At 37.3% G+C, this 17168-nt stretch overlaps 3 protein-coding genes across 3 annotated transcripts; 2 read left to right on the top strand and 1 right to left on the bottom strand.

The window, feature by feature from the left end:
• Nucleotides 1–4522: 4522 nt before the first annotated feature.
• Nucleotides 4523–11789, top strand: nherf4b (NHERF family PDZ scaffold protein 4b; the record flags this gene model as incomplete). The annotated part of the gene is made up of 10 exons (XM_079873094.1): nt 4523–4536; nt 4818–4882; nt 5464–5675; nt 5799–6000; nt 6126–6262; nt 9161–9365; nt 9471–9667; nt 10495–10707; nt 11009–11233; nt 11580–11789. The coding sequence occupies 10 exons, from the start codon at nt 4523–4525 to the stop codon at nt 11667–11669; spliced, it is 1560 nt and encodes a 519-aa protein (XP_079729220.1). The 3' UTR covers nt 11670–11789.
• Nucleotides 11790–12550: 761 nt separating this feature from the next.
• On the top strand, nt 12551–15057 carry atp5l (ATP synthase, H+ transporting, mitochondrial F0 complex, subunit g). The gene is made up of 3 exons (XM_079871637.1): nt 12551–12710; nt 13187–13347; nt 14852–15057. Exons 1-3 carry the CDS (start codon nt 12659–12661, stop codon nt 14948–14950), a joined length of 312 nt encoding a protein of 103 aa, XP_079727763.1. The 5' UTR covers nt 12551–12658; the 3' UTR covers nt 14951–15057.
• On the bottom strand, nt 14886–16856 carry ift22 (intraflagellar transport 22 homolog (Chlamydomonas)). Its single transcript, XM_079871636.1, has 5 exons — nt 16512–16856; nt 16339–16424; nt 16147–16236; nt 15838–16040; nt 14886–15601 (listed from the first exon to the last, which is right to left on the bottom strand). The coding sequence occupies exons 1-5, from the start codon at nt 16548–16550 to the stop codon at nt 15453–15455; spliced, it is 567 nt and encodes a 188-aa protein (XP_079727762.1). The 5' UTR covers nt 16551–16856; the 3' UTR covers nt 14886–15452.
• Between the last annotated feature and the right edge of the window lie 312 nt (nt 16857–17168).

Below are 17168 nucleotides of genomic sequence, written 5' to 3'. Positions count from 1 at the left end.
TGTTCTTTTCATGTATTCTCTAATGTCTATATTTGATATCTGAATGCAGTAACAGTGTTCGCTCATTTAGCCCGGCTTCAATGAAATATGGACTCGGTTTGTGCTTGTGAAAGGTCTTCAACATGTGTTAAAACATACAGGGGTCATTGAAGTCTATAGTTTAAGGGACTATTTCTCAGTTAAAGAAATACTTTCCATTTAGAGTATAGTGTCTTCTCTTTATTGAGAGAAAGAACGTATTATCTTGATGTTTTGAGAGGACTCCCCTGTTTATAGTTAGAGCCTGGCCAAATCCAGCCTTGAAGAAGCTGTGTGTCGGTGTGTGTGTTAGTCTTTTTGGTTACAGGTTAAGGAACAACTGGCATTATTGGAGATTGACTGAGTTGTTGTTCTGGACATGTTGGCGCCCAGCAACCCAAATCTGCGAACTGGAAGGTCACAACGTGCCTAACTTCAGGGTCCGAGTGTCAGCCGCATTATGGAGATATGCTTCGGTCTATCTGTATATGTGTGGAAAATTACTATGTTTAGTTTATCTATTTCTTAGCCAATGGCAATCATTCAACCTGAAGCAAGGATGTAGCTTAGACCTTGGTGAAGGTATAATTGCTGTGATCTTTGTAACTGTAAGCGGGGAGGGACTACGAAGTCCTGTGTGAGTCTTGAAGCTGACTTCTGCTGATGAAACTATCTTCAGTAAAACTTTTCTTCAATTTATTATAATTCTGACACCGGTTCTTCATTCATCATATCTGGTCTGGGTCTTTGACTGTAAATCCCCTTACAGTATATCATTTTTTTAATTTTAAATTTTATATTATTTTTCTTAAATTTAATTTTCTAATCCTGAATTTTGTCTTTTAAATAGGATGACTTGCTTAAAGTCACCATGAAATCAAAATGGATTTTTCTTATTTTTTTAATGGAATAGTGCAGTATTTATTATAAATGATTTATCCATGCACATATTTTTTTTATTATTCATTTGCTCTCCTAATCTTGAATCAAACTTCCCCTCCCTTTTGCAGTGACTCTTCTCTTTTCTGATGATGTGTTTACTGGTGTGAGGATGGGACAACCTGTCAATCGCTTGAGATAACGCATTAGCAAACCACAACCATCCAACAATCATTTGCCAATAGATAAAATTAAGTCCCGCCCTACATTTGTTCTTGTTCGAGAAGAATATTTCAAACAGATATACTTCACAATAGGGAAGAAAAGACTCTTGCAACTTATTTTTCATGCCTACTTTAAATATTGTATTTCATTAAGTGTGTAAATTACAATTTTTTTCTATTGTGTTATTATCAATCAAAACAGGTACAGATGAAACTTTGTGTGAACAATATGTATTATAAATGGTTGATATTGCTATTATTGATATTGAAGAATAGCCAGGAACTCACCAATGCACCTTCAAAACAGTATGCCCACTCTTAACATTGAAGGGTTTTTTACAAGATAAAACCACTGCTTTAATGGAAAAAGTGGCAAACGTTTCGGTCACATGACCCTTCTCAATACCTAGTGTTGTGGAAAATATGCAACTGTCCTGTTACAAGTATGCATTTTGTGTGTAGAAAACTTCTGTATTGTAATCAACCACACTTGTAACTGGTTCATTAAGAAAGTGGATTATAAAGAAAAACCTACCACACTTAATGTTTTAAGCATTTATTTAAAAAGCATGCTGGTAGAATAGAGAGGAAGAAACATGTATTAGAAAGAGCTTTGCTGGAGAAAGTAGAAAAATGCAAGCATTACCGCTGGATGTGTTGCGGACAAGGCGCAGGATGTAACAAAGAAGAAAAGTCAGAAGAAGGAGAACAAAGAGGCGAAAGGCTTTATATAGACATGTCTGAAAGGAATTCCCAGAACTCATTACACCTCAAGACATCGGATTAGATAAATTGTCTGTAAGAGACTTATAAATTATGAGGGGAATTTTTAGTACTGATGACCTTAAGGATTAGGATCTGATTGATTGTCTGTAAAAGACTAATAAATAATAAGGGGATTTCCAAAGATGACTACCTCAAGAATTCAGATGGTCTACAAAAGGCTAAAAGGAGAAGATGAAGGCAGATGCTGATTCTTTGTTTTGTTGTTTTGTCTTTTTTAAAATATATTTGTAGCCTACTTTAAACTAGTTAACCTGTAATTAATCAAACTAAATGTAATTGAAACTAAGAAGCTTGCTGCCAAAACTCTTTGATTTCTAAAAAAGTGAGCTGAACAGACCACGAAGAAGTCTTCTGACCATGGATTGTAAGTATGAAAATCCAGATGCTTATTTTAGGACAGATTTGACTTACTTTACCTAACCTGAGAATAATCAAAATATAAGGTAAAAGGTGTCTAGAAAAATGCACCGTAAAACACTAGTCAATGCCTAATTGATATTACCATCAGGACATCTGAATTGTAGATTGGTCTCAGAATGTCCTTAAGCCCATCTCAGATTGGTTTCATTATTCCTCTAATTACCTTACACTCTCTCAGAATTTTTTTTATCTTAGTGGGTTAGCACTGTGTCCTTAAGAGAGGAGACTCCTTCCATCTCTCTTCCCCTCATATGCCCTCTTGCATCTTTTATATTACCTCGGCTCTTAAATTACAAAAATGTATTCACAATTTACTGTTCTTGCCTTACATGAATTTGTTTTTAAACTATTATCCTTACAGCCTCTTAAAAGCGTAAGCAATTGCATTAGTCAATGTATAGTCTTTGCAACAGGCCATGCAGTGAAGTTGTATGAGGGTGTATGTTGAGTGCTGATACAGGTGTGAGATTTACAGAGAGAATGATTGTGTTTACACCCAGGGTCTGGAACAAAAGGCCCCTCTTTATGAGCACACTTAAATCATTAAAAGAGGAGCAGGATGACGAACACATACGAGAGAAGTGTATCCACTTCAGCTATTCCGCGCCGTTCAGGTGGGTACCTCTGGCTCTCTTCACAGTTTTTTTTTCTGTTTTGAAAGATTGTACTGTGTTTGTGAGATTGTAACTCTGATTATTAAATCCATGTGAATAACGGCCGTTAAATCATTAACTGTAAAAATGTGTAAGCATGGGAAACAAGGCTTCATGTTAGTATGGGTGGAATTTACAGAATTTGTTTAATTTGCATGGTCTTTGCTTAACTGCACACATAGTTTTTATTTAATTTAATTTAATTTAATTTAATTTAATTTAATTTAATTTAATTTAATTTTTATTTTATTTTATTTTATTTTATTTTATTTTATTTTATTTTAGTTTATTTATGGGAAAAGTAAACTGTTTTATTGATTAGCTCAAAAGTAAATGGTGGTCACTCCATGGTCACTTTGGTGTTTGTGTGACCTCAAGGCCACTGGGGTCTGTTTATTTAACATTATACCATGGTCTGGGTAAATAGTCGATTCTGATTGGCTGCAGGGTGTCCATTAAAAAGTGATAGAGGACACCTAGTAAATAAACCGTTTGGCGTAACCAGGGAAACCAAGTTATTGTTTGTAAAAACTTTAGATTTCGATTGTAAAACTAATTAAAATATAAACTAATGTTTTAAAAAGGTGTTATCTGGCAAGTAACCATGGTATAAGCAGGTTAATGCCCTTCGAGGTGTCCATTGTAAATAAACCGTTTGGCGTAACCAGGGAAACCAAGTTATTGTTTGTAAAAACTTTAGATTTCGATTGTAAAACTAATTAAAATATAAACTAATGTTTTAAAAAGGTGTTATCTGGCAAGTAACCATGGTATAAGCAGGTTAATGCCCTTTGAGGTGTCCATTGTCAGGCATTAATGGACTTCGGCGGAGGGAACCGTCCTCCGCTGCACGTCGGACGGTTCACGCCTCGCCGTCGTCCATTACTACCTGACCATGGACACCTCGTCGGGCATTAACCCTTACTTGTTGAGGACAAAATGCCACAAAAAAAAAGGTTATTAGATCTGTCATTTTACATATGAGACAAAATACAGCCAATCTCCATTGTATTATTTTATTTTTATTTATAACATTTCCATTTTTTAACCTGTGACTTTTGAAATTGACTATGAGACAGCTTAAGCCATAAGTAATGTGCAGAATGCGGTGACATGATTTACCTTGCCATTCTTGAAATGTGCTGTATTAATATAAAGCTGTGATTGTCAACAATATAAAATTCTTGGTTGACTAGCAATAGATAGCCAGTCAACCATACAATAGTCAACTATTGCCAACAAGGTAAACATCCATTCCAAAGCATATTTAACTAGGTGTTTAATCAAAGCCTATCAACTGAAGGCAAACACTATTTTGATTATTTTTAGCTAACAAACATCACATGTTCTCACTATGGAATGACCAAGTATAAAGGGAAGTCAGAGCAGATGAGCTGTAACCACATTTTATGAGTCAAGATCTGTTCATGAAATCCAGAGGTTAAGTTGTAATTTTTAAAGCAAAATGACTGCTTCTGATTCAACACTAGGAATCTGTTTTTTGTCCAGGAATTTGAGGTGTGTTTGACTTTTCATCATTTCATGGAGCTGACAGAGTAAGTAATGTGTTTATGGCTCGTGTCCCTTCACAGACACACATGCTGTACAGCTTTTGACTTTGTGCCTTCTGGTTTGATAAGCGTGCACATGGACGGACATGCATCACTTTATGGCTTTATCAGATCTCTAAGTGTACTAAAATACTGTCAGTGAAGTACCTCTGCAGAGGGTATATTGGCTTGTTTATGGTAGTGCACTGGATCTCATTGGGTGCTTGTGTATAGAACTTATCAGAGGGCAGAAACTCATTCCTTAACCTGTTCTTATGTTCATTAAGGAAGTTTACCTTCAATCCAAAGGAAGGAATAGACAATCCAGCCATGGAGACTGCAGATGATACAGGTTAATGAGTTCTTGTATTAGATATTATTAGTGCCTTTTTGTGTGTGGATAGACTGGATACTTTGAGATTTAGAAGAATTCAAATTATTTTATTGTGTTATTTATTTATATATTTATTTTTGTTCATTGTTTTTTACTGACACCACGACAGGTTTCAGATGTCTGTTCTATACCATGATTTCCCAAACTAGATGGAAAGCTAATAATTAATTAAATCATACAAAGAAAAAAAAAATTTAAAATAAAACATCTACTAAAAATACTAAGTATTTAATTTGTTTACCAGTATGTCATGTGACCATTAACCAACATCAGAGAACTACAATCATTCAACTGTGTTGTTACATTATTGAAATTTTGACTTAAAATCTCATTGTGGTCTTCAAATAAATATTTTAGGTCAAAGAGGTTTGGCTACAAAAAATGTTTGGGAATCCCTGCTCTATACCATAATTATATTTTATAAACAAATACAGCACAGAATAATACAAATACAAAACGCTGCTAAAATGTGTTACCATAGTTTAAAGTATTCCGTAAAGTGTACAGATTGTTAATTTAACTCCAGTCTTTGCTGACAGAGCATGTGACAAATCCCACACCACGTGTGTGCGTGCTGAGGAGGGAAGAAGGCGAAACCTTTGGCTTCCGTCTGCGTGTGGAAAGAGGGCGGCAGGGTCATATAATCAGGCAGCTGGATTCATTGGGTGTGGCAGAGCGGAGTGGGCTCAAGGATGGGGACCACCTGCTTGAAGTCAATGAGAAGTTTGTTGACGACGTGGAACACATGGAGGTGAGAAGTCATAATCTTTGTTTTGAAATTATTGTATGTTTTTTACTGTACAAGCTACGAACATATGGTTTTTGTGTCAGGCTTTGTACAGATTACTTTATTATGTTTGTCCCATTTTCTTAGGTGGCCCGTAGGATTCAGGAGAGTGGATCACAGCTCTGCTTCCTGGTGTTAGATGAAAAGGCCTACGACCAGGCTGTTTCTGAGGGCCGTGACCTTAGAGAGTTGGCTAAAGCAAGCCGCGGAGAAGGATGGAGGCCTCCTCGTCTCTGCCACATCAAGAAAGATGCGCCTGGCCTGGGCCTCAACATACTGCCTGTGGAAGGTAAGAACCACAGTATCTCACATTAAAAAATAAAAATAAATTCTGTAATGCTGTTTGTAATGTCCTTTTTAAAAGAAGGGAGGTTAAAACTCAAGTGTGCGTTTTCTGGTTTATCTGTGGTGTAGGTGAGAAAGGCAAATTCGCAGCAAGCCCAGTGAAAGGAGGTGCCGCAGAGAGGGCAGGAGTGAGGAAAGGTGACCGGCTGATCTGGATGGATGGTGCCATGGCCTGTGAACTCACACACTCTGCCATCAGTAGAATGGTAAGCAAGGACTTGCTTTAGATACACTGTAAAAAATATACTGTTAAATGTATGGTTAAAAAAAAAACAGCAGCTTTGGTTACCAGATTGTGTGGTTAAAATCACAACATTTATTTCCATGAAGGGGTGCATACATAAGATCTTGTATTGACAATGCAAGAGTCAAGCACTCTGTAAAGTCTTCTCCAGCACATCCCAAAGACGTTCAATGAAATTAAGGTCAGGGCTCAGAGGTGACAATTCATGAGTGAAAATTATTATTCATGCTCCCTCCCAACCATTCTTTCAAAATTTGAGGCTGATGCCTGGAATATGGCCATGATACATCTTCCTAGATGGTTGTTTAAGAAATGAAAAGTTACATACTAGCATATAACATGCTAGAAACAATAATCACTGCAATAATAATCCAATCATAGACTCTTACGCATTTGTCTATTTAAATCCAAACAGCGACCTTTTTTTGACCGGGCAATCAATATATTACAGGATGGCATATTGTTGCCTATGTTTTAAAACTTATAACCATATTTCATCAAGTAATGTAATGTAAAAAATACCATTATATAAATGAAAAATTATATATCTGTAATGTTTTAGTTTCAGTTTCACTCTGTTTGCTCTGTTCCCGTTCTCCTTAGTTTCCTAGTTATTTTCCTTGTTGGTTAATTCGTTTCCATAGTTCCTAATTCCACGCACCTGTTCTGTTTCTCTTTTTCTTTCTTTTTACGTTCTCTGTGTATATAAGCCCTGAGTTTCCCTAGTTCATTTGTCTGTTATCATCTATTGTTTATTTGGTTGTGTTATATCTGATAATCTTCTGTGTGTTTGGTTTTTGGATTTAATATTAAAAACTTTCCTGTTTATACTCCTGCGTCGTGCGCATTCAATACACCCACGCGTGACAGAATAACGGACCAAAACAATGGACTTACCGGCAGTTCAGCTGCTATGCCTGGAACAGAAGCAGCAGTGCCTCGAGGACCACACCCATAGATTTCTCCATCTGTCGAGCCAAACCCACTTCCCCGATCACTCCTTATGCACTTTTTTTCAATAATTTGAAGTCAAAGCTTCGCAAAGCTTTGCATCCCGGGTTTTCGTGTTCGTGGAGTGGCTACTGGTGAACTAGGGGTCCCTGTACACCATCTTCCCTGCTGAAGAGGCTGTGGGCTTGAGCCTACCACAATGCACAAGCCACAGCCTGAAAGGAGGACAGAGCCAACCATCGCCCTGGAGCCCAAGCTTTGCAAAACGTCTGACCAGGTGCGTGAGCCGGCTACATCGTCCGTCCCTGTGGGGTTGCTTGTGGAGTTCGAGGGCATTGAGGAAAGCTCCACCCACAGCCAACGTGGATGTGTTGTGCCTGTCCTCTAGGAATTATTTTTAAATGGAAGTGGAAGTTTACCTGGTTCTCCCAGCCCTGCTACTCCCGCCCAGCTCAAAGTCTCCTATGTCCCTGGTGGTTCCGCCCAGCCTCCCTCTCCTGCCTCCTCTTCCAAAATCAGCTAGTTCCTCAGCTCCGCATCCGCTGGTTCAAATCAGCCCCTCGGTTCCTCCTCTGAAACCACTCCACTGTGTGGATTCGCCTCGATTCTTCAGTTCTCCAGCCGCTGATCCCGTCACTCCACCCCGGTCCATCGCCTGTCAGCTCTTCCTTGGCTTCACCTTCCCTCCTGGCTCCTCCTGGCTCCACCTCAGACACGTCTCGCTGTGGTTCTGCCTTGGCCTCCAGGACCATCGGTGTCGCCCGGTTCAATCTGCTCTCATCAGCACCCAGGCCTCCACATTCATCAGCATTGTCTCCGTCGGTCATCCCCTGGTATCAACACCCAAAAACTCCACCATGGCTCCTCCCTCCATTGACTCCGTCATGGGTTTTCATCCTGGCTGTGCTCTGTGTCCCTGTCTGGCACCTCCTGCTCCTGGCTTCTCCCTGGTTTCTCCCACCGTCATCGCCACCCTGGTCTCTCCCCCCGCTAGTGCCTCTCGGTTCCTGCCTTTCGCCTGCTCCGCGTCCTCCTTCAGAACCCCCACCCTCCCTTCTCAGTTAGACCGTTACGGTGTGAGGAGCGCACTGTAACATTATGTTATGTTTTAGTTTCATTTTCACTCTGTTTGCTCTGTTTCCATTCTCCTTAGTTCCCTTGTTGGTTAATTGGTTTCTATGATGCCTAATTCCACGCACCATGTTCTGTTTCTCTTTTGATTACATTCTCTGTGTATATAAGCCCTGAGTTTGCCTAGTTTGTCCGTTATCGTGTGTTATATTCTCTATTCCTGATAATCTCCTGCGTGTTTGGTTTTTTTAAATGATTATGAAAGACTTTTCCGTTTATATTCCTGTGACGTGCACATTCAATACACTCATGCGTGACAATTCAAAATTTGCTTTTTACCTTAAAATGTACTAATGCCACAATAAGAAAACAGACAGTAAAACAGAGAGCCACATAATGAATTAGAATTCATCGAAAGTGGCCTTTCCATAAAACATAACCAATTCTTGCATATACAGTATACTGTACAGTGTACAGGGTCAAACAAACAAAGACACTAAAATAATCCAACAAACATTAACTAAATAACAGAAAATGTAACACAAAACCCCATAATAAATATTACTGACTGTAAAAATAAGAAGAAACTAAATATTATTATCATGTGACTATTTTTCACAGTAAATTATATGGCAATTCATAGTTCCTACTTACATTATTTTACAGTAAAATTACATATAATGCAATGTTAAACCATTTTTAAAAAAATCATTTTTTCTTGCAAACATTTTTACAGTGTACAAAGCTCTTCTGAGCTTCTTTGCTGTGTCAAACTCATGGGCAGCATGTAGACCACCTTTTGTCACTCACATGTTGGTTATGGTGATGATATTTCCAGGTGAAGAAGTGCAGTGATCACATGACAGTGCTGGTGATTGACAGTGACAGTGAGAAGAGTTATGCCTGTAGGAAAATGCCCATTCTCCCAGCCCTGGCTGACGCAGAGAACATGCCGTATCGGCCCCACAGACTGCATTTGGAGTTGGGGCCGGAAGGGTATGGCATCTTGCTCAGGCTGGAGAAGACTGGAGCAGGACGCACTGGTGAGAGGCAAACACACACTTTGACATGTACTTATTTATCTGCAATCTATTTGTACAGCTACACAAATGGATTGCTGTCTACATATTTATGTTTGGTTTATACAGTCCACATGGTGAGAGAGGTGGATAGTGGCAGCCCTGCTGAACTGGGAGGTGTTAAAGAAGGTGAGATGCTTCTTGAAGTGAATGGAGAATCCACAGACTCACTGAGTCATGATAAAGTTGTCAGCAAAATCAGACAGAGTGGGCAGCAGGTCACCCTCACAACTATGACACCTCAGGGCCATGACTTCTACACTAAGGTGAATATACAAAGTGTACTAATATAGGTGTGATTCTTCAGTTATGGGCAGTTATTCTTTTGACTTCTTGAAAAAAATCAAGTTTCTTCAAATAACATTTATCAAATGTTTAAAAAAGTCACAGGAATAAAGTTCTGATTATGGCCTTGATCAACCAAAGTGATAATGTATGGTTCTGTGGATATTTGATATTGTGTGTGGTGGTAATTTGGACCATTTGTGGTGCTTTTTGGAGAAACAAGCCTGGAAAAACATGTACTTAGTTAGCAATCAACTAACTTTGAACTACACTTTGAAAATAAAAGAATTTCAGAAATAATAATCCATTTGGTAATGACAATTTAAAGAAAAAAAGAAAAAAGAAAAAAATAGCTACTCTTAGGATCATTATGGAAAAAAAATATATATATATATATATATATAAACTCAATTAGCTTAATGCTAATTAAAACGTAATGCTTTGTGTGATGATGATGACAGCATAACAATTCTTTGTTATAAAATTAACACAAATAAATATTGAATGAAAGGAAATATTATTTGAAGATATATGAAATGTAGATTTTTTGAGAAAAGTGAAGAAAAGTGAAGAAACACAATAAAACCATTTAAAGGTAACAAATCTACAACTGAACCAAACTGATATTCATTATCTTTCTTTATGTTCACCTAATTGCAGAATCACCCATAGGCAGATTGATAAATCAATAATGAATTCGTCAAAAATAATAATTATTATTGTAAAACACATTTTTAAAGATAGATCGTCTTTTTTCTTGCCTGTTTGTCTACTTGTCTGTTAAACGTTATGTATCCCTCTTTCTCAGCTGGGCCTCTCCCCCTTACTGTTCTGTGTGGATTTTACATCTGGTAGCCCGGAGAAAAAGGAAATCCCAATGATGCTGAATCCTGCAGTTGAGCCTGAGGTGGATGTGCAGATTGATCCTAATGTTAGACGCTGTATAGTGCAGAGGGGCTCGGCTGGTTTTGGCTTCCATTTGGGTTGCGTCCAACAGAAACCTGGAACTTTCATCAGCCAGGTACAATGAAGCCCATTCACTGACAAATCAGCCTTAGTTTAGACGATACTGACTTCAGATGTTAGAAATGAACCTTTGTTCTGGATCTGTGGGAACTCTTCACAAAAGTATACTCTTGGAAAATCAGCCCTAGTCTACATATCATGGGCGTCTTCATTTGCTATAGAATTACATAAACATTACAGTTTATAAAAGATCAGTGATGCAACTCAGTTACACGCTCTGACATATACTACAAGTGAAATATATAATTTCAAGTAAATATGACGGTGCATTACTTAAAATTACCAACATTTTTTAGATAGAAGCTGGAGGCCCAGGAGAGGGTTCAGGTCTGCTTCAGGGTGATATGGTGGTGGAGGTGAATGGACAGAATGTGGAGAAAGAGTCTGTGGAGGATGTGACCTTACACGTGAAGAGAGGAGGAGACACTCTTTCTTTACTAGTAGTAGATCAGAAAGGTTATGACTGGCTGAAGAAGAATGGGAAGCCAATCACTGTGAACAAACTAGCAACAATCTCTGAGGTAGGCCTATGCAATAATGTATTGTTGTGCTTTCTCGTGTTTGGTTTATCAGTGTCGGTGGAGGCGTGAAGAGAAGGACACAGCACACAACAAACAAAATGACTCACGCTAAACATAAACAAGCAGTAAACTAATCCCTGCCTAATGACGTAGCCACATCTGATTAGCTATTACAAAACTCATTATGAATACATGAAATAACTGTAACTCAATACATATATTGATTAAGTGCATGATTGTACCACACACACACACACACACACACACACACACACACACACTTATAATAAGCAAAAATATCAACTTCGTTAACTTTATTTATTTGTTCATGTACCATTTGTTACAGGTGGAGGAAAGTGTTTCGAGTGCTGCTGAACCCCCAACACTGAAGACTGATGACTTGTCTGATGATGACTGGACGTTGGGATGGCCATAAAACAGTCCTGATAATGTCAATGAGATTAGTACTTTGAGAATGATCTTTAAATAGAGTTTCACTGGTTAGCTAATTTCTCTGAACTATTTGCACTTCAACAACTCAGTTTTTCTGTATGAAATGCCTAAAACATGTGCATGATCCCAATTCTGCATAATCATTCAGAGTGCTGTAAAGGTTAAGCTTGGTCTGGAAGTAAAAATCCAGTATGCACAGCAGGAAGACATTAACATTGTTAATTTCTGTGTTTCTAAGAAGTATTATCTATTATAATATAATATTATCATTATAATATTATCATATTATATTATCATTATCAGTATGATATTATCAGTATTTTAACATGTGCTCGTTTTGCCAGGTTGTGACTTATGAATCTGCCATTTTTGCACTGTGTCATTTTCATCCTGAATAAATTATCATTTAAATGGGGTCAAATGTATTTTTCTTTTTTCCACAAATCAAAATGTTAAATAAATTAAGATTAACAAATGAAAAACAATAAATGTAAATAAATGTCTCTATGAATGATTCAGGAAATAAATAGTTTTTTGTTGTTGTACTGACCTTGGCTACTGATAAATACAACATTAATAAATAATAAATAAATAATTAATATCACACTATTTGCTTTTACAACATTGATACATGGATGGAAGATATCAAGATAATATACCCGTTTATGTAGTGCATTTCCAGTCGCACTTAGTCGGCCATTTTATGCCGCTCTTATTTATGTAAAAATATTTTAATCCGTGCACGGTATTACATTTTTTGTCAGGTTTAACCAATTTTTATTTTTATAAACAGTATTTTTGTGTTCAACATGTAAGCTATATAGGTATATTTATTTATAGGCATGCTCTAAATTTCCGTCAGGCGTATAATCTTGCATCCTCGATTGAAGGGTCCTTCGCTGGAGGTGACATTCATTGAAGGGCCCCGGTTGTGGAGAGAAGCGGCGAATAAATCTTCAGTTCACAGAAATCATGGCCCAGGCGGTACAGAAACTCGTGGCTAAAGTGCCAACGTTGGTCGGCGGTAAGAATAATGACCTTTTACTTAAGCTGTAGAAGATTTATTTCTTTGTAATGTTTGTTTCGAGTTGAGTGCTTCTGGTTTCCGCAGCTGTTAGAACAGGCCGCGTTAATGAGCAAATCATGAATTAGATCAATTAGCTGCTAAACATAACGTTACTATAACGTTATACATAACACGTGTGATAATACGCTTATGTTTTGTGCAAGCAGATGACCGATAATTGTGTTGGCAAATGTTTGTGTTCTGTCTTGTCTAAAGCTGTTAATACATTCTTGAATGCCTAGCTCGTACCTCTACAACAGCGTTATGCTGAAGTTGACAGTGGCAAAACAGTCGCCCAATGTCCACGTGTGTCGATACATTCAACTCAAATATGTTTATTGTTCACTTGGCCTTTGCTTTGTGACATTTCTCTTTATAAATCGGAATCTGATTTTTACATTGTGTATGTTTGCGTCGATATTGACATTTTGCAGCTGCTGTGACCTACTCCAAGCCCCGGCTAGCCACATTCTGGTATTACGCCCGTGTGGAGCTGGTTCCTCCCAGCCCTGCCGAGATCCCCAAGGCCATCAGCGGCTTCCAGGATCTCCTCAAGGGCTTCCAGTCAGGACGGCTCGGTCAGACCACAGTCAGGGTTAGTATGGGTACTTTGAATTCTGGGTTGCATTTCAAGTTGAACATTTCCGTTTTAAATACAAATTTAAAGTATTTAATCACATGACAACTGTCCCTCAGCCTGAGCAGATGCGTTTTGAAAAATACATTTAAGTAATTAATTTGTAATTTGCAGTTTTAATTACTTAAATGTATTTGTACATGTATTTTTCAAAATGCATCTGCTCAGGCTGAGGGACTGCTGTCATGTGATTTATACTTTGTATTTATCTATTTATTAAAAATTGCAAAAACAAACATCACAGACACCATTAGGAAAGGCTTTGGGATTACATTGCAGCATACATATATTTCAAGAGAATTTGCTCTAAATCTCCTCCTTTGAACATTTTAAGTAAAATATTGAAGCCAATACACTTGTATGTGTGTGTGTGTATCTATCTATCTATCTATCTATCTATACATACACACACACACGTATGTGTGTGACCCGAGCTGGCAAAATGAGTTGCACATTTTCAAAAATAAGTTATTTTCACATTGTCTATTAAATAACCCTCAAAATTATGTATTATTTGTTGGAATCAGACAAAAAATGACTTGACTACACCTGTTTGATGTCGATAGAGTCAGCAAAGTCAATTTTGAGAGAAATCGACTTAGTTTTCTGAACAAAATCAGCTTGCAACCATCCCTTAAAATCCCTGGTAACACCAAATCAAACTTTTTTCCCCCATGATACCACATTTGTTTGATTGACATTAATGAAACAGACACCCTATATATATTAAGACCTACTGTACTGCACGGATCTAAAATAATGTCACAATGTTTTTTCCCCAACAGTTTACAAAACGTTCACATAAGACATAACAGATGTTTGTGTAAATACTCGCCAAGAAAGATATTTTGAAATACTGTAATTCTGTGTATGCGTATATATCGGGATTGTGCGCTGTCTGAGGCGTCTTTGTGCGCACACATCGGATCTGTTAGTCAGTGCGAGTTAGAGTTTGTACTAAAGTTAGGGCTACTCCTCTGAGAAAATGTACAAATAAAGATACTTTTAGATGTTTAATTGCCGTTTGGAGCATTGGGATCGATAGACGAGGGCTTACTGAATTATTTTTTAAGAAAACATCAAAATCGAAATTTTTCACTTGATTTGCCTGTTGCTTTAAATTTATCCCGTGCTCATTCTGGCTCCTTTTGCCAGAATATATAAACAATAATGATGTGTGGCAGTGATGTTAATGGCACGAGCCCTCTATATTTCAATTCCTATTTGCGCTTTCAACTATATAGGACTTTAATATTTACTAATAAATGGAAGCTTGATTTAGCTATTGTATCAGACTGTGCCTGTTCATTTATCAAACTGTAGATACATTTCATTGTCACAGAGTAATATTTAGCTGTTCATTATTATTGTTTGTTAAACCAGATTATGAATAGTTCTATTTAATAGATTATGTAATGTTTCTCATCACTTAATTTACTTCTTTTTGTTTTTGCCACCACAGGATGCTCTGAGGAATGGGCTTGTTGCCACAGAAGTTCTGATGTGGTTCTACATCGGGGAGATCATTGGAAAGAGAGGCATTATTGGCTATGATGTATAAATGTGGACTGTCCTGTTTGCTTGTTTTCATTGCTAAGTTGTGTCTGTTCCCTTCTCTATCAGAATTCTTGGAATCCAGGAACTCAATAAATAAATATTATTAAAGAACAGCTTTCATGCTTATTTAATTCCAATGGGCTTTTAAGTACAATTTAGTCAGTGGACCCAGGATAATGGCACAGTGAATTACAATATTGTTGAACTCTAGGATGTTTCCATCAGTGTAGTACTTGTCAAAACGACTTGTAGACTAATCCAAGCTCAGCCCTTACAGAATACTCTTCACTACAGAACCACGGTCCTTTAAAATGTTTCCTCTCTTGATTTAAATGAGTGAAAATTTAATTGTGGAATGGATCTAGTGTTAACCACTGTGAGAGAATCCATCTCCTAGCCTATGTTAGGTGAGACAGGGCTAACGATTTTTTTCACAAGAACAAACATGCATGCATATATATTATGTGGGATATAGATTTATCTTGGCATATACAAAAAAAATAAAATCATGTAATAATTGACATCTCTTCACGCTCCTGTTTTTCTGATAGCATCCGCATAACATTTCCCAAGTATTTGTGGAACTCCTGTCGGACATCTTCCGGCTCTTCCTCAAGGTTTGAGTGAATGAGAGGCAGCTTGTTTAACTGTGGGGCTACACAGAGGATAAATAAAAACACTTTTTTTTTTTTTCGTAAATGTCATGCACTCAACATTTTAAACATCAGCAATTTTTGAAGGGGTGTTCAGAAATGAAATGAGAATTTGAAATAAAAAAGCAAATAACAGCACCATATTAAGATCTGCAGGAACATTAATTATAGCCAGGTCTTCATCAGCCTCAAGATAGCTTATTTATGACAAACTAATACTGTAAAGTGGATAAGTTACCTAATGGTGGATGGGTAGTGTCAGCTCCACTCCCTGGTTTATGATGTGCTATGAGCAGACACTGGGCCTCTAGCAGTCCCTGTGAGGAGATGATTGTAGAGTGCCAGGTCTCAATTTCCTTTAGATGACTAGGCACATCTGGGTTAAATACAATAACTACCCCATTGGAGTCTTTCATTAAAGCTGGCCAACATGATTCAAACCTGTGCACACACAATACTGAATGAATTCACTCAAGAAAGAAAATAATTGTTTGACAACTTCAATCTGGTTCAGTAAAGTGGTCTACATTTGGTAAACTTAACTTACTTGAAATCTCCCGCACAATCCCATAGTTCCACTTCACATGCTGAATTTTTGTTGCCATTAAATAAACTGTGTGATTCAAACTCAAGTATCCTAAAGACGGGAATTATTTCAGGATGTTACAAAAACAAAACGTTAGGCCAGGCAGCTTAAACATTTAGATTTATTGCAACAATATATTTAAAATCAACCCACCTTACGCCTTGTGTTGGGCTGTAATGGTCAGCTCCAATTTGTTCCGTTGTGTCGGAGAGAAAATTGGCCAATGCTGTTTTTCCACACTGTCAACATGAAATATGAAAAATAGTGATCTACATTAAATAATGCAATATTATGCATCGCATTCTACACACAACCAAATGGTTTACCTCGGTTGGTCCAATGAATAATACTTTCACCTTGACCATCTTGACGTCTTTGATCGAGAGAATAAAAAGAAAAGGAAGAGATTTTTGACTAGAGACCTATTTTTCTAACCTAGCTAGCGCGCTAGCTAACAAAGATAACAATTTGACATGAGCACAAAATAAATAAACGAAATTCAAAACGTTAAATCAACGCGTCAAATAAGTGCGATATTTATCCCAGTACATAGGCAGCTTTGAAGAGCATGGAGAGTTAGCTAGCATCATCGTGGCTAGCATAAACAACTCGTTTCCAGGGCGATTAGCAGCTATGCAGAAGGTAACGTTACATGTCGCAGATTCGTTAACATTCATATTCATTGAAAATACATCCTTAATAAAAATAAATAAACGAATTACATACTTAATGAATCAATAAAAAATAATAATAATAATAATAAAAAAAGCCTGGTCATTAGAAATAAGAATTGATTTTGCCAATTAGTTTTCAGGAAGCATAAATAACTTAAAAGACAACCCTGGCAACATTTTATCGACATTAATAAAATATTATACAGGACTTTTGGACATAAATCACCGTTTATTGTATGAAATTACAACATATAAAACACAAGTGACAGCTTGCCCCTACTCCCGCATTTAGGAAAAATACTCATTATT

Source organism: Squalius cephalus (assembly GCF_949319135.1).
Source record: "Squalius cephalus genome assembly, chromosome: 5".
Classification (NCBI taxonomy): domain Eukaryota; kingdom Metazoa; phylum Chordata; class Actinopteri; order Cypriniformes; family Leuciscidae; genus Squalius; species Squalius cephalus.
This window is presented reverse-complemented; position numbering and strand designations above follow the sequence as displayed.